Consider the following 25401-nt stretch of genomic DNA (forward strand, 5'->3'; position numbering starts at 1 on the left):
TTTCCAACGCGTCAGCCCATTCACTTTGAATGGGGTGACGTCACTTTTCGCCGAACTGCATTGTGGGAAGCAGAGCGGAGCTTTCCTGGCGTTTCAGGCTGCAAAAGTTGAGCAATGTTCAACTTTTGAAGCTTCTGAAGCTTTCGGTGGAAGCGTCAGCCAATAAAATCATATGCCAGTACAAGCTCTAGCCAATCAAACCGCTGCTTGTGTGTCAGGGGCGGGAGATTCATGTGATTGGTTGTTGGTCGAGCTTCAGACACGCCCAGCTCCAAGCTCTTTTTGAAGCTGTAGTGTGGACGGGCCGTTGGGAGCCAAATCTGTGGAGGCGCTGCGCTGACAGCTCTGGGAGGGAACCAACATTTTTTGACCGTTGGTGCTCATCCTAATTTTCGGCCTTGATGTAACAACATTCATAATTAAGTAAATGTAACACCCTTTTCATCCCGGTTACACTTTTCATTTGCCCTGTACGTTGGGCGCTGTAAGTGATGAAAATGGGGGATGTTGGCTTATCTGGCACCCGCAGCTCGGTCTCAGGTTACACTGTAGGAAGTCTAGGTACAACCGGTACAACGCTACATTTCCCGCCCCGCCGCAGTCATACAGTAGGCTACGGAGAGCGGCGAGAAACATTTCCTCAGGCATCGAAAAGCGTAACCGAAATTCACATGTCTAAATGATGCCGTTGGAATCGAAATGTTGGAACAGGTTCCGAATCGGAACCGGTTCTCGGTACCCAACCCTACCAATGACTGTGCAGCCCTCTCCCCTTCTGTCTGGTTTATATTGGTGTGCCGTACCCTGCCGCATGGCTACGCTAATTTCTTTGTCCGGACTTGCCACACATATGTACAACCACACAAATGCACACAAATGTCTATGTACTTGAGAGGCTGACTGTCTATGATGTGGTTAGTTTAAGTCCTTCACATCCCTTCGGCTTACCTGAGCAGGTGATTGCTATGTATCCTTGAGCCCCTATCTTTATATGTATACCCATCATCAGTGAACATCCAGGGAAGCCTTGTAACTGGATCAGTTATCTTAAGCTATAAAATACTTTCATTGGAGCGGTCACTCAGCAGCCTCCCCACCCCTCTTTACCCTGCGTGTGCAGGCACTGGGATACGGGTTGTGCTTAATGTGTTGGAAATTTCATTTAACTCTCCTCTTCTCATCTCTTCTCTCGGTGGCCAGTGATTGCATGCTGCCTCTCCACTTTCTCCTTCTCTTAACCCCTCCTCCATCTCCCTTGGGTTGACTGCATTTCTACTACTAGTGAGGGAGATGCAGACTGGGTGAATGAGAAAGGCAGGAATAAGAAATGAGAAAGTAAGATACGGGAATGGGCAGATGTAGCCAGATTGCTCACCTTGATTCCAACTTTGCCATTTTACCCCCTATGCAATATGGTTTCAGAAAAAAACTAACTTTATTGTTATGCTGCTCCTTCCTAGAACTCAGAAAGCAAAGTCAGATAAAGAGGGATCTTGGGCAACCTCTCTCTTAACCATCAGATACAAATTGGCTAACTACAACATTTTCCATAACTAACTGGATTAAAACGTACCTACAGTAATTTGCCAACAACAGTGTGACGGGATAGAAAATAAATTACTTCCCCTAACATTTTGCACCATGGGAGTGCCACATGGCTTGGTCTTAGGACCATTGATCTTGTGATTTTGAAAACATTCTGTATGCATATGATCGATCGATACACCCATTGGCAGATAATGTATCGGAACGAAACATATATTTTTCTAAATCTCTTTTGTTGTTCTATAAAGAGTAAGCGTTTACTCTGGACTATGTACTTTTCCATACAAACCTGAATATGTTTCTTTTTATACTCAATGTGTAATTTTAAAATAGCTGCGTGCAATTGGAAGTGTATAAGAAAAGAGAAAATGAATTAGGTTAATAAGGCCATCCCCTATCTGTACCAAGCCCCCAGGAAGTGCGCCGGACTCTGAGGAAAATATTCGTTGTGGCCAAACGGCGGTACTACACTTTCGTATCAGTCGCTGGGCCCGGAAATACTTTTTCCCATTGACTAACATTGGGAAAGAGACGTCTGTAAATCGCTGGATAATTTTTATCCAGCGATTTAATTATTTTTTAAAACTAAATAAACTACCCAGTATGAACATTTGTATAGCCCTTATTAAAAACATTCGGTCCTCAAGTTGTAAAATGTGCTAATAACGTTAATCTGAGAGTTATTATCCTCGGCATTATGAACGCGGATCTAACCCACGGGACCGCGTAGCCCGGCACGTTCATGTTACGTGTTCAGTACTACATGCGTTTTACCTTTACCCATGGATACACAATAAGAACGGATTATATGATTATATGAATACTTTCGTGACGTTTTGGTCTCTCAAAAGTTGGGCCATTTTGTCTTCATGCTCCAATAAGCAACTCTCATAGGAATGAATGAGGCCCCACCTCCCACACTGTATCCAGTTCTTATTATACATCCATGATCTGTACTGGCTCTTTTCTCTATAGGATATTTCCCATTTACCATCTGGTGTACTGGTTAACTCGCTTAACTGGGAACAAATAGCATTCCAATTAATTTACTTACAATTATCTCACAGCAGCCCACACACACACACACACACACACACACACACACACACACACACACACACACACACACACACACACACACACACACACACACACACACACACACACACACACACACACACACACACACACACACACACTATAAATTGTTTTTTTGTACAGTACGCTCCATCTGGATTCACTGAGTTGTATTGTTATGTGGTGAAGTGTTAAGTATTATTTTTAGACTTTTGAATTGTCTAATGCTAAGGAGTATCAGGTGCTTAACTTGGCATCTGGCACTTAACTTGGCATCTGTTATATCTAAGATTAACCATTTGCCAATCTGAGTTGTGAGGTATCTTACATAAAAAGACATCTGAGTCCTGTGGCTGCTTGCTGATGAGTCGTTTCCAGTAACTGGGGAACACGTCAGTTCAGGCGTGGGGAATGTGCAGAGAGGATAAAATACTGGAGTCTGCGCCTGCCTCAGACTTCATGTGAGCGTTACAGTACCTGTTGCTGCGGATCAGGCAGCTCTCAGGTGGCAACACACTTACAACATGTGAAGCATGATGGATTAGTAGTTGGTGTGATAGGAGCTACCTGAAAAGACTGCAAGCTGTGCACCCTCAGAGTTTAGGTTTGGCATATCACAGTGAGATTGGTCCCTTAGCAGCAGCAAGCTCATAACACACTCCGTCATAAATCAATCAGTAAATCAATACGTGGCTGCCAGCGGTTGCTTATTTTCTCCCTCTGACAAGGAGAGTGGAGCACGTTGTGTGTCACAAGGGACGTGGCTGATGTATGTTATTTCATTTGAAATGGAAAAAATGCCACTTCTATGAAGTTGTTTTGTCGGAAAAAAAAAAACGTTTACCACTGAAAATGTCCATGATAATAACAAAAAGCTAATGCATAACGATAGAAAGTTACTCCAAAAACAACAACAGTTCTTGCTTGAAAGAAATAATAATTTCCACTTAAAAATCAGCATACGGTTAATTGTTAATAGGAATATATATATATATATATATATATAGGGCTAATTATTATCCCTAGTTTATTGCCTTGCAAGCTTTTAGAAACTGCATTCAGTCTCACCCTAGTTAGCGGTGAATGCTTGAAAATGTACTATTCTGCTGACTGGATAACAGTATGGGATGTTTTTGTGTCTGTTACATTCGCTTTGCAAGCAGAAAATAAGTCTGCCTCTTTACCTGCTTATAGCTTATTGTGTTTTATCCACAAAGAAAAGGCATTGTCAGTAGGGACTTAACCAGCTGGTGCCTTGTGTATCAGGAGACTTGGTTGTTATGTTGAGCATATACATGCTGTATAATACTACTACAGTGCTTGGTATCTAGAGAGAGCAGCTGTTGTCCTCAGTGGCAATCTAATCAACAGAAATAGTCGGAGCCTCCCCTCACTGGGACACGGGCCTTGTGGTGCAGACAGGTCACAGCGACTCCTTTCAGAAACAACGCATAAATAAACTGAACATACGACGGTCCTTTTTAACTTTGATTCTTCTTTGAATCCGATTCAGAAACACTTAACACATACGAGGAATGCATACATAAACACAGTCAAAGAAGATGCATTGTAATTGCCTTTTATACTGTTACAAACTCTTTTTATATTGGTTAAGCATTGTCTCAATAACTATATTAATGGGTTCTATGTCAATACTGATTTAAAATTACTATGTCATCCTTGAAAAACAGGATTTATGTATGAATTAGTTGACATCATGAAGTCATCTTAATGTTTTGGTGTTTATTTTTTGTACACCATATAGACCCACTGTTATTGCACAAAAAGTAAAACCTGTAGTACTTTTTGAACCAGAATCTTATTGACCCATACATATTATTCTGTTGCCGCAGCGTGAATTCACTGCCAGCATGCAAATGAGTCGGGTTGGTTGCTTGGCCGAGACCTCACATCAGTAAATATCCCACATCACTGTGGATACTCTCTTGGCGGTTGTTGGACACTTTTTTTTAGTTGCTAGACTCCTATGAGTTAATGCTGTAGGCCTGCCTTTGTAAATATAAGGAGGAGGCAGTAATCCTGCAGCAACATGCTATCTTGGCACCAAGGTCCACTGCCTATCTTAATGGTGAATACACTGTGTTAAAAAGCTCCAGTTTGTGTTGAAAGGTCCATGTCAAACACACTCCTAAACAACGGAAAGTGTGTTTTAATAACTGACTAAACAATCTTTCCAAGTATTATTTCTGCCTATTTGCAGAGTTGGAGGCAAAAATGTCAGCTGGTTATCATAGCAGCTCCCCAAGGGTAGCTAATGTTCAAGCTTGACTTGTTCTGAGCCTTTACAACCCTGCATGCTGAGAATCTCACTTTCCCTAGAATATATTCTGAGAGAAACTACAGACACCATTTCCCAAAGTGTTCCTTGTGTAAAGATAGATTCATTACTGTTAGTGTTTCCACTGGAAAAAACGCAAATGGCCACACTCTGAGCTCTGTCATTTCCTTGTAAAAATGTAATTTACCAATGCTGAGTCCTTAAAAGAGAGGTAATTGTGTGTGTAATAACACGTAGAGACATCCATTTGTAGATTTGAGCTCTGATACAGAAAGGACACAGAAGATATGTCATTAGACAGATTACTATATCTTCACTTGCCAGCCTGCTTTTTATAGGTTATTTAACTGATTACTAATAGTTAATTAATGTATAGCTTACATGTACTGGCAGCATGGGGGCTTAGCGGTTAGCCCTGCATGTCACAGCTGCCTAATGGTGCATCTCTGTGTGAATGTTCTTCCTCTGTCTGTGTGTGGGTTGCCTTCCAAAGTCACAGCACATGCAGATTTGTTGACTCGATATCGCTTGTAGTTGTGAATAAAAGTGTCAATTTGAGTTTTGGGTGTGAGTGTTAGTCCTGTGATAGACCAGCGGCCAGTCCTGGCTGGGTGAACGGAGATTCTTTCACCACTGCATGCTGGGATACAGTTCAGCCTGGAGTCACACACCTAACACACAACGACATAAAGTGCAGACAAAACAATCAACATAGGCTATTGGGTTAAAAAGCAACAACAGGTGGCAGGGTAGCTCTTTTGCACTTGCCCTTATTATCTTGATCATAAAAAGTTAAACATTTAAAATGAATTTGTTACATGTTTCTAAACTAGGTATTAAATATGTTGGCAGATTATACCACTGTTATGCTGTAATGTAGATACATGTGTTTTTAGAAGTCTAGCTTGTCTTTAAAAAACGATTTATGAAGCAATTTACTTTACTCTACTTTAAATAAAGTGACCTTTTGGGATTGCCTTTCTAAATAAGTTAGATGTTTTAGAACACATTAAACCACCACCAACCAACCCCAAGATTTTATGCCGGTTTTCGAGAAAAACAAATTAAGACGGACTCCTTAATTATGTGCGTTTTTTCCTCAAACATCTTCAGAACATCTGAAAGCATGCAGATGAGAAACATCTAATATTTGCATGTTCCTGTGGTTTGCCACACACTTTCAAACTGAGTCATGAACGTGACATTTGGGATGTGAGTGAATCAGGTCCCAACTGTTTTATTTTTAACAGCGTTGCCTCTTAGATGTGCTGGTGGTGATGGTGGATGGATTTTAAAAAAAAAATCATGTCTGACCTTTCAGGGTGTTGTTGCTTTCTGTGCTTAAAGCAGGTTTGTTGAGCGCTTGTATCATGAAAGTGTGTGCGATCAGAGCCCCACAGAGGCTGCATAGACATGGGTCTCATATGAGTGGTTCACGGGGTACACTAGTTGGTTTTCAGCATGCTCAGTCAAGGTGTTTTAATGGAGACTTCATCTCCATCTTATTTTTCTTCAGGGCTGGGAAGCAGGCAACATCTGAGCACGTACACTAACTTTAAAGTGAAAGTATTTTAGTCAATCCAGCCTACCGTGACCCTCTGTCATACACATGCCTACACACACTGTTACAAATCTCTATCTTACAAATGCTCACAGCCAAAGACACCAAAACAACCCTATTTTGTGCTTTTCCTCTAGTATGATGACGTTAAATTGAAAAAATGCAATGCTTATTGTGGTTTAGAAGTAAATAAGCTGCAGTCCGCTCTTCCATCTCTGATTGACAGTGGCAGCGACAGAGACCCCCCCCCCAGTGTACGCAAACATTTCACATGAAAACTCTACATTCTGTATGCATGGCTCGGACCACATAGTGTTTTTGAATGGCAGCTACAAGGAAATGTCCCCGTCCTGTTCCAGTAATAGAAAATAGAAGCACCACTTTCACGCCTCATTTTTTTTTAAGCCTCTATTTTAGCTCATTGTGACTTTCTGTAGAGCCTGATAGTGGCGGTTGGGAAAATAGCCTGAGGTTTACCGTTTTCCATTTTTATTGAGATTGTCCCAAACACTTTGTTTTCACTTTGTGCTCGAGATGATGCTCCATAACTTGTTTTTTGTGTCCATTTCACTTCAGCAGGAGGTACTGTCGGTTCCTTTCACCCGGCAGACTGTGAGGAGAGCACATGGCCTACGGTCTGCAGCCCACTCTACAATCTTCACCCAGCCCCCCACTGCCCTGTCTCCACAGGTAAGTGTCTCTGCATGCATGTATGTATGTATTATTGAAAATAACATGTCATTTTAGACGTTATTGAATTCTGTGTCATAAGACCTCTAGCACAGACCCACATTTATGAAAGCTTTTGGTGTGTATGTGTCTGACAGGACATTGATCCAGAGCTACTCTATATATTAATAGCAGCTAGCATCAGCACTCTTGGCACTATTAAAAGCTCACTTTATTGCAGTTTTTAAAGTACGACGGATAGGTCAGTCAGAATGTTTTATCATGATGATATCTAATCTATTTTGGCCAATTTTATTTTGCAATTAGTATAACCTGCGTCACTCTGCCTTATACATTTCTGTAATGGACAATTTTATAGTAAGTTTTATAGTTCCCCTTGTGACCTTCATAAATGCAAGAGGCTGAAACTGCGCTAAAAACAAAATTCAGCAGAAAATACTTTCTCTTGGCAGCCTCTGTGTAGATGTAAAATTGGATTGATAATCAAAATCCAAATAATCCGTTACAATCAATCCTTCCCTGTTTTGACGACGATTTATCTGTCGATTCTATTATTTTCAGTTTGCCTGTAATTAGCATGTTAATCCTATTTATGCGAGAATATTATAAAGGTTGGTGAGGCCACTAGACGGCAGCCTGTAATAGAGCATTCAAATGTATTCAAAAACCCCACTGTTCAAAGCAACCTCACCGGGGTGTTGTCACTTTGATTCAGTGTTGACATGAAGCCGCGTGTGCTGCCATATGAATAACCCAATACGGACACCAAATCATCGGCGTGACAAGTATGTATTTGGATTATAAACACCAGCAAGTATTTGCAAATGCAATGTGTCCTGCAACAATGGAAGACAAGCTGTTTGGGTGACATGTGGCTTTGGTGTTAGAGCTAACCACCTGGTCATTTTAACCAGCGCACTGCTGCGTGTGTGAGCCAGAAATGTAATGGTATTAATATTGAAAATGATGATTAGTGCAACAGCGGGGGGAGTTTTTTTTTTTTTTTTACATTGGCAGTCAAATTACGGTCCCATAACTTCTAATATAGTTAACAGTCACATAGATGCACCTGCCACTGGCTGGGACCCATGGGGCTTTCAAATTTCTTCCACAGTTATACATTTGATCGACTACCACCATCTGTTTTCAGATCGCATGGTGGGGTAATCCGGCAAGAGTTTGATTTGTATTATTGTCTTTTGTTTGCAGTGTTGTGTTGAAAAGTACTGACATCTCTGAAATTACTGAGGTTTTCTAAATTGTGCGGTGAAATGCAGGTGTGTCATACTCTAGAGAGGATGTGCTAAATGGATAATGACTTTGGATACCAAAGTATGTTAAAATGTCTGTTATTAATTATTTATAGATGTAAAATAGATAATAAAACGAAAACTTGAAGGACCGGTCATTGAAGTTTCAAATATATCCTAAATGTAAAATGTCTTTTGACTGCTTTTTCCAAGCTAAATAATGAAACCTTAAGCTCTGTTTTTAAACAACATGAACGTTGTTTAAGCATTTATAAAAACTTTAAACATTTGTGATTTCATGACTGAGACCTGCTAAAGACCTGAGTGTTCACATGCGTGTCAGAGTCTCCATGTGATTATGTATACAGTACTTGAGAATCGTCTTGCTTCTTTCTACACCGTATCACTCAGTATTACACTTTCGCACTATTCTCTGCACAAGGTGACATGTCAGTGACCTGTCAAAATGACACGAACACTCGTCATACGATCCGACAGAAGGCGTCTCGGCGCTGCCACTTCATCCTTCCTCTTTTCCCCGACTTGGTCACACTATCACTATGCACTTGGTATTCCTGTGAGTAAGGCCCAGATAGAATCCAATAAGGCAGACGCATTATGTTAAAAAGATCAGCTCAAGGTTAAGTGTGCATATTTTTCACCGGGAAATGCACTTGGCCCACCAACAAGCTTGCACGAGATGAACGTTTTATGGTGAGAACAGGATATTTGTTTCTTGAGTGCTTGAAATCCTTTGTCTATGTGTAGCAGTGCATTAGCTCATCTCTTTTTGTTCTTTCTGTCGGTGTGTGTAGTCGTGTGGTAACATGCATGGGAGGGAGTGTTTGTTCAGTGTTGCTTTGTTTGCGTTAGTGTAGGAAATGGAGAAGGCAGGGGTTTGCACAGGGTTGTGGGGTAGTAATACGAGGAAAAATGAGCTGCGGCTTCCAGTTGGACTCGGTTTACATTTTGCTGCAGTAGCCCGCTCGGAAAGGCAATGGGGGAAGGTCGCTGAGTGAGAACAGGAAATCAGGGCTGTCAGTCGATTAAAATATTTAATCGCGATTAATCGCATGATTGTCCATAGTTAATCGCAAATTAATTGCACATTTTTGATCTGTTCTAAATGTACCTTAGAGGAATATTTTTTAATACTCTCATTAACATATGAGTGGACAAATATGCTTTATGCTAATGTTTATTATCATTTGAACAATGACAAATATTCTCATTAATTAATTAATATTAAACACAACAACCTCTGAACATTACAAATATTCGCCTCAATTCAACCTGGAACCTCTCTCATACGTGTGTGTGTGTGTGTGTGTGTGTGTGTGTGTGTGTGTGTGTGTGTGTGTGTGTGTGTGTGTGTGTGTGTGTGTGTGTGTGTGTGTGTGTGTGTGTGTGTGTGTGTGTGTGTGTGTGTGTGTGTGTGTGTGTGTGTGTGTGTGTGTGTGTGTGTGTGTGTGTGTGTGTGTGTGTGTGTGTGTGTGTGTGTGTGTGTGTGTGTGTGTGTGTGTGTGTGTGTGTGTGTGTGTGTGTGTGGGGGATCGTTGTGCAACTCGAGGCATATGCTCGAACGGGAGCTGCCTGGACGCGGCAATCATGTTGCGCACTATCCGTGCTGACTTTTCGTACAATGTCCCGCTGTCTGGCTTCCTGCATCAAGTCAAGTGCTCGGCGCAGTTGTGTGGATAGGGCGCTTCTCTGTTTTCATTTAAACAGCTCCTTATATCCGTTAGCGCAGCTAGCTAGCACCCGATGCTAACAATGCACGTAAGGTCTCTCTCTCGCTCGCTCGGACCACACATACACACACCCTCCCGGTCCTCGTTATTAACGCGTTAACTTGACAGCCCTAAAATGTATACATTGCTTTCCCTGCTGGAAAGTCACAACATCAGCCCTGGGTTATCCTAGCAAGGCCGTGTTCACAACGGGGTGAAACAACAGCGCTGAGAGGAATCCAGTCGATAGTCCCGAGTGTCCCCCTCCCAGTCTCACTGCCTCCAGAGGGAGAGCTGTTTGTTCAGAGGGTGGGTGGGGAGGAGACATGGGAGGCTCAGCAGGGTGTGTTTGCATTGCCAGGGCTTGTTGTCTCTGCTCGGTAGGGCTGAGGATGATATATTCATAACCGCAGTAGAAGGAGGGCATCAGCAAAACTGTGACACACTGCAGAAACCCAACCAGAATACAAGTCTGGAATTTAAACTGGTTAGCTCTGCAAATCGGTCTCTAAACAGTGCTTGCTCTGCCGTCTGTCATACCCTTACTGCATACTTCTTCTTTATTTACCTGTTTATTGTCTTTTATCTTTTCTATGACATCCCTCTGCATTGCTGCAGTACAGGCACTTGTCTCCTACTTGGCTATGCCAGCTCTCCCTCCTCCCTCCCTCTATTGCTCCTTGGCATCCATCAGTTTAGCTGCAGCTTCCCATGAGGCCTGATGGGTCTCTCTCTCACACACACACACACACACACACACACACACACACACACACACACACACACACACACACACACACACACACACACACACACACACACACACACACACACACACACACACACACACACAGCAATTCTCAGCAGCACTATCTCAGACCTCTCGACCCATCTGCGTCTCAGCTCCTACAGATGGGAGCCGAGGCAATTCGGAGAAGTTGTCAAATGTCACACCGACACATGAATGGAGAAATCTGAAATGAGAAGGAAACAAGTTTTAGGGTTTTTTGCTGTAAACTAGCCAGTTCATGCGACTTGTGTTACTCAATGTGTAAAGGTACGCAAGGATACTGATTGCAGGACAGATTTGTGTATGGTTTGAAGATAAGATGGTGCTGCAGTTCCAGTCTTCAGAGGTCTTGAGCAAGTCGCACTTTGAACCTGTTTTCCTGGATCCCGTCTACACTAAAATTGTCTCTGTAAAATAAACTTGATTTCCTTTATTGAGGAAGCATCTGCCATGTCTTAATAATAGTACAATTCATTGAGAAGTTAAAAGAAACTGTCAGTTGAAAGGTTATGGCTTTTCCCTCTCTCTTTGTAGGGTGATAATGTTAGTAATGTACTCTATCACACATTTTCCAGTCTTTGACAGGCGGGTGTAGTTTTATAGCAGAATGAGCCGTTTTACATACAGCTATAGTTGCATCGTTGTGTGGTGAAGATGGAGTTGGGAAATGGCCAATTACCGAAAACGATGGCTGATGCTCCGTGAGGCGGGTGTGTTATGCAGAGAGCCATGAAAAACACTTTATCGCTCTATATAAAGGATACATTGAACTGCCAGAGCACAAGAAACTTAGATTATTTTCTGTTTCCTTAACGTTTTTAGAATCTATCATTCTTTCTGTATATGTGTGCACTTTAAGTTTAGGCATTAAGTCAGCAAGAACATTGCCATACCTTCCATTTACTGATTTTTTAATTCCCCCCTTCTGTAAGTGAGAGTGGAGTGAGAAATGTCAGTGGAAGATGCTGTGTGCAATTTGAGTAAACAAATAATACATATACTCCTTTTCTGATTCATTACTCTCAACCGCAGGCAATACACACACGTTTGTAGATTCAGTGTGACTTACAATTCCTGGAGACATCATTATCCTTATTCATTGTGAATAAATATCCATAAATTAGCTTAGAAGTCTAAGAAAAAAACCTCTCTTTAACTCCAGAACTTGCCAAATTAATCCAGTGACAACACCATTTATATAAACACCTATCATGGCAGGGCACCCACAGCCAAGTAACAATTACAAATGAATTAAGTCGGCACAGCGGCCCACATTGAAAATGACTTAGGCCTACCTTTGATGATCAAATCACTTACACACAAAGTCCATCCTCCTGTCCTTTTGGATGAAGCACTTGATGGCGGGGTCATGCTGCTGATCCTTTGCCACTCCAGTTTATCATTGTAACTCAATCTTGAAAATGACTCTGTTAATAATTTCGCAACAATGTCATCACTATCACTGACGAGCCATTCATTTGACATTACTCTCTCGTTGAGTTACTATAGCTTGGCCCTCTCTGAATTTACAGCTGGACCACATATCACCTCCTATCTTCACAGTAACTCACAGAGACGGCCAAAGGAGCTTCTTTCATTTAACCCTTCACATTCCAATAGGGCTGCACGATTTAAGGAAATAATCTCAGTGCGATTTTTCTGACAGATATTGCGATTGCGATATTTGTTTTTAAGCGACCCAACGGAAGTTTATTGTAAAATGCGGCCATATCTCCGGCTAGGAAGGCCGCATCAACATGCTCCCGTCTCTAGCACCCCGCAGCCCGAGCTACGAGTGAAAGAACTAAACTTACATGAAACTTCCGTTGGGATGCTTTAAAGTCAAGCTTCAGTTTCAGACTCACCCTGTAATAGATGTAAAACATGTGATGGAGCATTACTAACCTGACTCAGATTGTTTGTTTCACCAAACCATCTAAAGCTCCATTGGAAGCCATTTGGAAAAGGGCAGGCACTTTCAAAAATACTTGGCAGGTGACTGGATTAATCTGTCTATCACCTTCTATCATGGGCCACTTCTGATTGGTTAACAATGGCTGGTACATGTGGAGCACAGCACTTCTGATTTGTGTGGATGACTGACACACAAGAACAACACAAAAATAAAATAAAATTGCAGGCTTTGCGATTTGATAATTGCATCATTTAAAATCGCGATTTCAATTTTTAAAATCGATTAATCGTTCAGCCTCAAAGCCTCAGAGAGGGCCCTGACGGCTCGCCACTGATAGACTTAAAACCCATTCAAAAAAAACAAAACGAATTGTGTCAATGGCAATGTTATACTCCCTGTTAAGAAGAGAATGGATCTTCCCCAAATGTATGAACACAATTATATTAATGCAATGAAAAACAATTCTTATGTTTTCTCTTGTAAATACTCTTGTCTACAATAAAAATGTATTGTTTTACTAAGGCTCAGAATGTCCCCTTTAGATGTATTCTGTTATTCCTTGAATACCAACAGTCCTCTTTCAGTTCATACACAAGGGACACAGTTGTCTCAATTTGGTCTGTCAGATATTGAAAACCCCTGATTTAGAATGACTGTTCTTTCTATGGGCTTAGCTGCACCTTTTTAAAGGAGACTGTTGTTGACATAAATAGCTTTTATTTTATCTTTGCCCTATAACACAGAAACACACCCTTATAAATCACTACAACTGGGTTGCACAACCATTTCCCCCCCCTTCCCATTCAAGAAATGTTATATTCAGAGAATAGCCTTAACATTGTTTTGTATGATTTACAATACAATGTGATGGTAGACATGTGCCATACCCTCTAAATGGTTTCCCTAGAGCCCTTTATATTTGACCTGCTCCCCACTTTCAGTGTAATGTCCAATTAGTATAGCAGAGAGTCCAAATGTTAAGGTGTGTATGGCTTATCTAAAAGGCTTTATAATAGAAGAGCTAATAATGGTGTCTGTTTAACTAACAAAAGATGAATGTGTTTCGGTGCTAAAGGACTGATCGTTCTGCACCGTCATGACTCTCCCAGAGGGGCAGGAGGAAGAATGAGCTTTTATTTCCTTATTATTATCTTTCATGGTTGGCAGGGGAAAAGGGAAAAGGCAGACAGAAATAAATTAGAAAGAACACAGTTGTCCCATTTCTGTGACCGAGTAATTGTGTTTTGTGTGCTCTGAGTATACACAATTGCATCACTGCTGTTAACAAATTGATTTTCTAAAATTCCCCCACTACAAATATGTACACCATAATCCTACACCTCAGACAGCACTTCCAGACTGCTTCAGCTTTAATTAACTAAGCAGTTAATTAGGACGTCCCTCAGTTATTATTAATTATCTGTTTTGAGTGGCTATACAAAGTGAGTGGAGTAATCATAGCTGTTATCAGATTTAAGAAAGTGTCACTCGTCAGCTGATATGTAAAACACAATGTTTACCAAATGACTCTGTCAGTATTGTGATGCTGTTTGAAAGAAGTGAATTAAGATAACTGTAGCCTTTAGTTTGTTGCCCACAAATGAAATGGATTATTCCATCATGACACAGATACTGGTCGTTTTAATAAAGCTTAAAACTACCTGTAAAACTGAGGTTCACTCAATGATAACATTATTGATCTGTTTGTCTGTGTGTTCACTAGGGGTGTAACGGTTCACAAACATTTCGGTTCGGTACGTACCTCGGTTTTTAGGTCACGGTTCGGTACGTTTTCGGTACAGCAGAAAAAATGATTACAAAATATAAAAAAAAATGTGGGTGTTTTTAATTATTATTAAACTGTGAATAATGTATTCACTCAAATGCATACAAAATATAATAAAATAAACATTAAAGTGCAGCATTTCGATGAACTGAAATAATCTGTATTTAAACTGTACTCTACTAGTACTCACAAAACATAAACTATTAGTTTTGGGTTTTCAATTATTATTAAACTGTGAATATTCACTCGAATAAATACCAACTATAATAAAATAAACATTAAGGTGTAGCATTTCGATGCTCTGAAATAATCTGTATTTTAACTGTACTGTACTTAGTACCTAAGCAGCCAGCTTGACATTAGGACTTGCTTGCTTGTCATTCAGAATTTCCGTTAGAATTTTTTTTCGCCGGTCAACATGTCCGTTAAAGTTGAAATCTTCCGGACAAAATGAGAAAAGTGCCGGTCAAATGTCTTCTTTGTTATTTATTGAGCTTTATAACAAATTGATATGATTTGATGTTAGACAAACTAATTATAGTAGATTAGCTACATTATTCAAAAGTGTACAGTGATTTATAATAACATGCTAATAATAAACGGAGCGCTCTCCCTCTCCTGACAGCCCGTCAGTATCATGCAGCTGGCTGATCCAGTAATGAATGACCCGACAGTAAAAATAAACATATCTATAACTAGTTTAGGTAGTTTGAGAGGTAATTAAAATGGCTACGTGTGATATTCTAACCTGAAGAGTGTTTTGTTCCGCTCACCGTTGCAGGTGATCATGCAGAGCTGCGTGTCTGTCGACTCCTCAGCAGCAGCTGATCTCTCTCTCCCGTCAGATTAGACTTCACTCGTGTTTATCTCCATATCGATCAGATCTAACTAGTTCTAGCTAATGATTTGACTACCTGCTGTTCACAGATATTGCACAAATAAAAAAGACGGAGGGTCTGTGGGGATAAATCCAATAAAGGCAGTGAACATAATGCTGAATAACAGTAAACAAACCAGCAATGTTGGTATGTTAAGGGCTATGAGGATGATTGTGCTCCTAAATTAACTATTCCCACTCTTATACTGAGGTTACAGGATACTTTATGTAAATACAATCTTTTTTTCCCTCCTTTTTATAAAGAAGGTTTAGGTGTCTTAGTGAATTGCTGATATTGATCACACAATCAATATGAAGAACTTGGAGTAAAAAGCGGATTTTCTTTCAGGACATTAACAGGCATTTTCTCTGTTATCTGTTTGAACAGCCTTTTGTGTTCACACTTTAAAGTTTAATTGGCTGTACCCGGCCCTCAAATCAACGCCATTATTTCGGTATAAAAGTTTATGTTGGTCTTAAAAGAACAAGCGGGAATTCATGAAAAACTCTAATCTGTTGCATTGACTATGTCTTTAACTGGGTTCTCTTGTGCTTTGATACTGTCCATGTGGGATGTTCAGTAGGGACTGGGCACATCCTTAAAGCAAAGCACCTAATGACAATCCATGAAACTATATTGTAACACAGCCGCAAGAAATGTCAGTCTTCTATAAGTTGTTTTACTGAGCTCTGACTTGACGTTTTTATCTTTTAAAACGTGTTTAATTGTTCATTTATTTTACCTTGCCTGGTCCTGTGTTTCCCATTTGATATGGTATTTAAACAGCTTAATCCACACACAACTGTTTTATTAATCCACTTTTCTATTGCCCATGTTCTCGTGGATAAAGGACTATATTGTTAAAGGACAAGCCTTATCCCATTCAATAATTTCCTGTCAACATCCAGAGAAGTGAAATGGAAGGAGGGCATATATCTAATGTAAATGTGCCACCCAGACACTGATGTAAGCAGCTATGTTGAAGACATCTGAATATAAATAACTTCTCTTTGTTATCTTTGAATTGATCATGTTATTCTAAGCACAATCACACAGTCAGGATTTAATATTTATGGTGGGCTTCACTTTATCTGCATTGCTGCTTTAATCGTGTTATGACTATATTATTTATGTGCGTGTAAAATGAAGAGACTGCTTGAATTTCTGAAAAATGTTGATTCTGCAGAAAAGCCTTGACATTTAAATTTGAGAAGCAGAGGAGACGAGATTACATTTCCAGCTGATATTTTAGACAGCAAAACATATCTGCTGGATTTAGTTCCGAAGAAATAGTGTAACATTATATAATCTGCGTATCATGATAAAATACAACAAACAACAAAAATAACTCCAAAATGAAACACTTGATACGATTTGTGAGTGATGAAGTGTTTCCTTCAAAGGATTTCTGCATTCCGGTGATCAAGCCGACCCCCTGCTGTGTCTGGCTGCTTGCCAGAGGTGACGCCGAAGGCACTCCGATCACACTGAAGCTCTGAAGTGACTAATTTGTTGTAATGGTAGCCCTTAGAGGGTAACTCAACATACATATTATTAACATCTGTTACAAAAAAAGGAAGATGTTTTGCCTCTAGATACCCAAATCACTTGAATTAGCTTGGAAACATCCACAGGAAGCTAGTTAGTCTGTCGTGGGAGGCAACACGGTCGGGGACACTTTTTTCCCTTGCCTCCGCTCATTCTCCGACATCCAAGCTAGACTGACGCGTGCAGTGAGGGGGAGAGGGAAATGGGCAGGAACAATAGCAGCGGGGGGTCGAGCGATAGCAGAGGCCCTTATGAAAGATGGAGAATTAAATGAGATTCAAACCGGAAATAATTGGGTGCCACAATGGGCCGCATTTAAAGATGAGGATTAAGATATTGTGAATGTGAGCAGGAGGACAGAGAGATATGGTGACAGCGTTTTTGTCTGGGCATTAGGGAGTCTGACTAGCTCACTTCAATTTTAGGTCATGATGTCATTTAGCGGAGATTAAAGGGCGAAGATGAGAGAGGGGGAGCTCGAGGCAAGAGAAGAGAGGATGGTGACGATCTTTAACAAATTCAGTTATGCAGTCTGATCCGGGATTGATAGAAGCTTAATTAATTGCACAGTGTTTTAGTCATTTTTCCGGCCCCTGTCTGGTCTGTGAGTCAGGGTGGTGTGTTTGTCATGACTCCTAGAGCTAGTAGAGGAGGGGGCCGTGACATTACATACAGCAGGGAGAAGGGTTCGAGATCCATGACCCGTTGAGATCTAAAAAACAGGCGGCTTCCATTCCCTTCGCCCTCTAGGTGTGCAGAATGACCCTGGCCTGTTTTCCTCCCTTATTACTGCAAACATTCCAAAGTCTGTGCTAGAGCGTGCTGCTCCCCCACATGGCCCCTTGGAAAAGGACATGTGAATATTTGATGCTTGTTGCGAATGGCCTGGAGTGAATCATTTGTTGTTATTATAACTATGAGACAAGTGGGACCCAACCAAAAGAATAGACTTAGTGTCTTTCTTAGAAAATAACCTATGAATGTCAATCTCTAAATAGTTTTCCACAAATAATCAGCATTATTTAAATACCAACATCATTTGATCTGAAGTAGGGCACTGAAATAGACATTGTACCTTCTGCTGGCTGAACAATTAAGCATTTGTGGCAGCGTGGCACACAAGCAGAGTCTCTAGGTCTGTGTGACAGCACCAGCTCAATGGGCAACACAAATGTACTGTTTTCACTTCCTATGAATTTACTTCAGTTAATAGAATACCTTAGTCTAACTGAAACACTTTATCGTGTTGCTTCACTTTATTTCATTCAAATTCAGAAAGTTCCTTAATACATGTGTTGATAGGCTATGTATTTACTGTTAGCACTTTTTCATTTGTTTTCGTTTTTCCATGTACCAGGAGCCGTGTTTATCACCGGGTTGATAGCTAACTAGTCATTGACTTGTTTGCTTGTGGATCAAGTGTGAGGCACCAGTGGGCGAGAGCTCATGCCCATGTGTGTATGTGATGAAATAGAGTCCCTTTGGTTGGCAGGATTTGGATATTGTATTTTTTTTCTTTCTTTTATGTAGCTTTGTTAGCTGCTAACAAGCTAACCTGGAACATGCTAAACTTGGTTGCTACTGACAAAAAGGTAAACTCAGCTTATTCAGGGGACATCGAGTCAAAATAGTAAGTGAGGATAATTTATTCTCACCGCAAGCCAGGAACCATGAATACTTTTACTACAAAGTTTAAATATTGATTTAATTCTGCACATTTGGCAGTAGATGTGAAACAAACATACCTACACTTTCCACTCCATTTTTAAACTAGCAGCCACTAGTTCATGTATTTATTATGTTCTCTTTGAAGGGAAACTTTCTTCCCATTGTCATTCATGATGTAAAACACCAACTGTCAAGCACAGAAACGGTGCTTAGCTCAGGTCAAAAGAGCAGCTGCAGACTGCACGGAGCAGTCATGTGGTTTACAGTCTCTCCATGCATAGCAGAGGGTTGAGCAGTGAATGTGCCAAGTGAAAATTAGCTCCAGCTAAATTTGGACCGGCACAGAATATATCCTGGGAGAAGAATCCATTACATGATTCTCCAAAAAAACAATTTTCTGTAAAATTGACTACTTTTTGTAACTCTAGACTAGAAAATCTCCATTGTCGTTTCAAAGATTGAGGCCATTGTAGCATAGACATCTGTGTGTATTGTGCTGTGTCTGAGACAGTTGTTATGCTGCAAACTCAACTTCAGCAGTACCTGGGCCAGTCTGTATTGGGAGTGGCATTCATTAGCCCTGTTTTAGCCTTGGCATGTCTGCATGATATGTCCATGTGGACCGCGGCAGAGTAAAGTGTGACAGACCTGCTGACCCAGCCGAGAGACCAGCGAGTCACGATTCTGTGGATTCAGTTTCAGCTCTTATTCTCTCCAAGGCCATCTACTGATGAGGCCAGACGGCTAATGCTGCAGATTGATAGTTGGATACTGCTGCATTGATTTATTGGGCAATGTTAGCCATGCTTTGATATAATGTGTACCTCTACAGTCCTAGTCATGACAGAGGGACACTGCTGGATAGAAAATCACACAGACACAAGGAGAGCACGATCAAAGTTCCTCAGAAAGCTCCCCAGCTCCATAAATAACAGCTCAGGAGGAAATGACTGGGGTCTGTGAGTTGGCTGCCCTGTCCCCTCTCATGGTCTCTCATGGTCTCTCATGGTCTCATCATGAAGGGAGCATCAAGGGAATATTGGAAAACAACGCTCTACTAGCTGCTTCTTGACCATTTATGGAAGCTGCCGTCATATTATCTAACAATTGGTTATGCAAATACCCTGCATCCTTCTATAGTTCTCAGGGTGAGAATGTATGAAAGTGTTCATATTTGAAAGGTAATTACTATGGATACATTATGTCTTATGTATTTTGTCCTGATGATCCGATAATGTATCAATTTGCCATCTATAATTTGCTTATTTTGCCTTCCATACTGTAGTCAGCGTTTATAAATCATCATCTGACAATGAATTGGTCATTCCCTACCAGTATTCTTTCAAATACTCAATCAAACCCCAAAAGTGAACAGTCTTAATTCTTAAAAACTTAAAAGGGGTATAGAAAATGTGAAGTATGGCAAACTAAGGAATTTGGCATTTTATTTAAAGGTACTTTAAAGCCCTCAGGGTCCATTGCTGTTATGTGTATCAGAAATGCTGCTTCCTTTTGGGGTCATATCTCAGTCGTTTCTGAATACCCATTATGATGCACATGTTTTCATATTCAGTGTGACTTCTCAAGGTTATCTACAGTATTATGAAGAAACCTTCAAAAATACACTTAGAAACATAGATAAAAGGTGTTTTCATAACTTCAGAGCTTGCCTGACAATTGCATTGGTACAAAGTTTGTTTTGTGGGCTCTTTGACAAAGCATTATTTGAGGGTCACACCATTAAAGCAAGCCAGGAGATGAAGCAGGCAGCTGAGGGAGAAGTGGAGCATCTTGTAGCCTTCAGCATCCCAGATGTGAGATAAAGCGGTGACCTAGAACTAATGCCCTGAACATGATATTTTATTCAATGTCGGTTTTAATAAAAGTGTTCTTGAACTTTGAGTCCTGGAGGGAATTGTTTTTGGAGAAGAAACCAATTTGAAAGTTGTTTTTGTGCCTCTTTAATGAACAGGTTATACCAATGTTTCTGACACACCGAGAAATCATGGCAGTTTGACAACCTATCCGGAGGCCAAACCTTGCTCCGTCCTTCTGTAGAATGTTGCCGTTTCCCCACCGCAGTGAGCAGCTACAGCAGAAACAAGAAAGCGCTTTCCACAGCGCAGTAGTGGTCCTCTGTGACCACTACGGCGCTGTGGAAATAACAAATGGGAGGTACTTTATTTCTCAATTCAATTCAAGTGTTTTATCTTCGATGATAATTAGAGCATCTCATGACAATGGGGAATGTTTGTGCAAAATGCAGCTCAGCTCTCAGAGGTGTGATTTCCAAGAGGATAATAATAATGGTTGGAGGCTTCTAAGGACACAAGAGGTGCTCGGAGGAGGAGAAAGAAAGCAAGGATGATAAGAAGTGCTTATTCAGCAGCATTGATTGTTCTGATATGTGTGATGTGTTGGAGCTGCGGGCTCCTTTTAACACTCTTGAGGCTTAATCAGGGTTGTTTGGATCAGATCGGGCGAGTGTAGTTTGCGTAGTTCAATCCTGGATATGCATTCATTCTTTAAAATAAGGTCTCAATTACCTTCAAAGACAAAATACTTCTTAAGCAAGAGGGAGTGGGGGAGAAAATACTAAAAGGATAAGGAGCAAGGAGCTCACGTAGTGTGCTACAGTAGGTGAGGCGCTGAGTGTTGCGTGACCTGCACAGAAATTACCACTGACACAAGCAGCTAGTGCCATCTGGTGTATGAGCAATAGGGCATGCAGACTGACTATGCATTATGCATGCAAACACAATTTTGAAATTCTGCACTGTTCTGATCTCTAACGTGACCTGAGGAAGTCAGAGAAAGCAGATTCTGCCCCTCGGACGGATCGAGTCCAAAAGAGCTGTGAAGCTCAACGGCCCTGGCTATCTTTTAAGCTCAGACGTGATAGCTTGCACTGCTGTTTAGTAATGCATCAGGTCCCAGGGTGTTTCTCAATGTCGAGGAGTCTTTCTTGGTAGCACATGTATCCGAGTCAGTTGCTTCAGAAGCGAGGCAAGAATCCTTCCTAGCCTTGGAAAACGAAGAATTGTGGAACAGGTGTGCAGGTGTGCGTCATACGCGAGCGCCGGCCTCGGTAGAATTCCAAGTATCCTGGACATTGGAACAGTCCTTCGGCGGGACTCGGTAACGTAGTATCCTGGAAATAGTGGCTCTGGAGCAGCTTTCCTCGACATTGAGAAACACCCACTGTGTTGTCAGGATCTTACTGAAGTGTGTCGTAGAAACAAATTAGTTCACAGGCGAGATTTTATCCCATGGATTAAGCAAGTCATGAGCTGGCATTAATTAATCAAAGCATTTCCAGTGTCTAAAAGGCAATTTATTGAAATGGAATGAAAGATTAAGCAGGAATGATTTAGATCTTGCTCTAACTTAGTGTGCAGTCTTGATGTTTGAAATGGTCTTCTCAGGGAAGGTTGTTTTAACTATCAACTCTGCATTGCAGTGGGGAGGTCAGATTGCTTACAGGCTTTCTGTCGTTCGCGCTGTGCTTTCTCACCGTTTCCCTCTCAAATGTGTGAGTGGAGATTACTTAATACTGTGCCTTTCAAGAATGTGACTACAGATTTCATATCTGTTAATGGCTTTTACCAGACGAGGAACACAGGCGAGAGAAAAGGCGGCGTTTTCTTTGGTTACATAAGCTGTTGGGTGCTGTGATGGGGAAAATTATTTTTCTGATTACACTGTACTCAAATCCACTTTCTTCTGTTGCAACTGCTGAGCGCCCGCCTTATCTAGGTGTATATGTGCTTTTGTCTGTTTCTGAGGGGGCGGGAATGTGGGTGCGTGCGTGCTGTGGATTGTGAGTCCCTTTGAACGGGCGCAGTTCTGCTTTTCAACTAGTTAACCCCACGATGGAAGTGTGGGCAGCAAGGAGCTGAGTGGGCAGGACCTCGCCCCCGGAGCAAGGGGAGAGTGGAGGGGGGAGAGGCGCCATGCGGCAGAGCTGTGAGATAATAAAGTGGACTCATCAGCCATACTGCATCGCCCCATATGACTTTAACAGAACACTTGTATTACTTGATATATGAGCTACATTCTTTATCAAATTAAATAACTTTTGCCCTAGTTTATGGCAATTCTGTATATTAATCAGTTTGTTAGGCAACAGCAAATAAATCTATTTAATAATCAAATTTTTGCCATTTATTAACAAAAAAGGCCAAACATTTTCCGGCTATTTGTGTGACAAAAAATATGATTCGAGATGTTACTCCGTCTTCTGGGAAATGATGATTGACATTTTTAGAATCTTCTTACATTTATACAATTGATCAATTAACAGAAGAAAAACACTTCCATTGTTTTGTTTTTTTTCCTATTTCTTATTTGCTCCCTTTTGTTGTAAGTTAATGAAAATGTTATGCACATTTTAAGTAATTATATCAAATTAAAAAAATGTTTTCTAATTCAAATTGATCTTTAATTATTCCTCAAAAAATACTGCACACCAGAGGAAATTAAACAGTCTCAGTCAGCAGTCTCTTAATGTGCTATACAAAGGCAATTAAACTAGTAACACAAGGATCCAAAAGAACTCTCACTGGTTTAATGAATAAGAGCATCGTCAACACAAATCCCTTTCAGCAGCACGCATAAAAGACACCGTTTATTTTCAATTTAATATATCATGAATCTCATTCTCGTACCCTTCACAATCCACATGGAAATAATGCTGTAAGTTGAGTCAGCGGATTTTCACAGCTGATTATTGGAACTCTGTTCAGTTAAGGTGGTCAATTTATTGTTTTTTGATCAGATTCTTGGTACACCTCTTGATAAATGTAGGGTGTTCTCACTATATGGCCTCTGTCTGTCCTCAAGGCACTACATATATTGATCTATGCCAGCACTTATTTTATATACAGTAACCTCCCATTGACCCCACCTTGACCATGTCATGGTAGAGTAGCATGATGGAGAACTGCCCCCCCCCCCTATGAAACTAGCTTTATCTCAAACGATTGGGTCATGTGAAAATGTATCTCAGCTCCTTAGATTGTAAATCCATCCTTTTGTACACCAGGCCCAGGGAAAGGAATTGAAAATATTTTAAAAGATGATTTAGATACATGTACGCATAAATTATATGTATAGTATTTGCTCTATTGACAAGGGTGAGGTGCCCATGAATTATTTCCTGAACGACTTTGAATAGCTGCAGTGTTATCTGACCCGGGACAATGCATTAGCACAGAGATAGATATAGGCGTTGTGAAGAGAAATTACAGTGTTTTCCCCTCCTCTGAGGCTGCCATGAAATGGGAATTATGTCAGCGCTGGTGTCTGTTACACACCACAGTTTCCGTTAAGATTTTTTCTTGCCGAGCAAATGTGAAACTTACCGGTCATGTTTAAATAATAAGAATTGTGTAGCAGAGTCTTCGTTAGCAGGTAATTACCGGACTATGACCGGTAATGATGATGTTTAAAACTCAGTTAATGGCAGTCATTTTTATATTGCTTCAGTTTATAATCGTAACAGATCGAAAAGTTCAGATTCATTTTTCAATAAATGATGCGTTTCCACAAACAACAAACAACATAATCATTACATTCAAACAAACTACTTATAGTAGATAAAGTACATTATTCAAAAGTTTACATTAACTTTGGATAATAACACGGGAGAAACGGATCCTCTCTTTTCCTCTCTCCCCCCCTCTCTCTCCTGACAGCCCGTCAGTTTCTCATGCAGCTCCGTGCAGCTCGCTAAACAGTGGGCGGGGCTTCAGGTGATCATGCAGAGCTGCGTGTCTCCAGACTGAGCAGCTGATCTCTGATCTCTCTCGCGTCCGGTTATACTTCACTCACGTTTATGTCCATATCGATCAGATCCAGCTCTCCTGATCGGCCTTTATAGAGAGCACCGATCAAACTATTAAGAGTGAATATCGGCCGATAATGATCGGCGGCCGATCGATCGGAGCATCCCTAATTATTACCGGACATTTTGACCGGCTTTTTTTATTTACCGGTTTTTAATATATTATATTACCAGCTAAAAACCGGTAATTGCCGCCTAACGGAAACCCTGCCATACACATTGTTATACCATGCTTGGCACACATAATCTTCCCTGTGGTGTTTCTGGAAAAATAAAAGGGTGTATTATGAGCAAAAAGGGATTTTTTTAAAAACTGCGGTCAAGAATACGCCCACTGGCTACAAATCAACATATGATTGGTTGATCAAACTGTCAGTCCAAATGTACGCTCTCATTCAGTGCAACGGCCAGGGCATTCGATCAAGGATGTAGAATACCTTGGTTGAAGGATATTCTACCCAGAGACCCAGAACAAGATCTGATTGGTTGCTTTCTTTTCTAACACAAAACCACTGAAATGCGTAGCATGGTCCGAGAAGGACAAACAAATCAACGTAACACTGTAATATTACAGATCAACAACACAGATACGATTCTCATTTATTCATTTTACATACATTTTATTTATATAATTAAATCGATTTTTTGTTTGTTTTATCTGAGTGTTCCAGGGTATTCTCTGAATACCTTGAAGGCCCTGACGGTTCGCCACTGCCTAAAAGTAATAAATAAATAGTTTACAAAAAGTAAACTTAAAGTAAGGCATTAAAGGTTGAAAAGTCCTCCATGTGCATAAGGTCCAAACAGACTATGAAAACA

General features: G+C 40.8%; 1 protein-coding gene across 2 annotated transcripts in view; it reads left to right on the top strand.

Annotated features, from left to right (window-relative positions):
- Positions 1-25401, top strand: part of mcu (mitochondrial calcium uniporter) — a 59647-nt gene that overhangs the window by 20763 nt on the left and 13483 nt on the right. The window contains exon 2 of one of the 2 annotated variants that reach the window (XM_034101066.2): positions 7062-7172. In XM_034101066.2, coding sequence (XP_033956957.1) covers positions 7062-7172 — 111 coding nt within the window. Of the gene's footprint in view, positions 1-7058; positions 7173-25401 lie in introns of both variants that reach the window. The other variant, XM_034101065.2, reaches the window with a different exon arrangement.

The sequence above is a fragment of the Pseudochaenichthys georgianus genome, chromosome 15 (genome assembly GCF_902827115.2).
Source record: "Pseudochaenichthys georgianus chromosome 15, fPseGeo1.2, whole genome shotgun sequence".
Classification (NCBI taxonomy): domain Eukaryota; kingdom Metazoa; phylum Chordata; class Actinopteri; order Perciformes; family Channichthyidae; genus Pseudochaenichthys; species Pseudochaenichthys georgianus.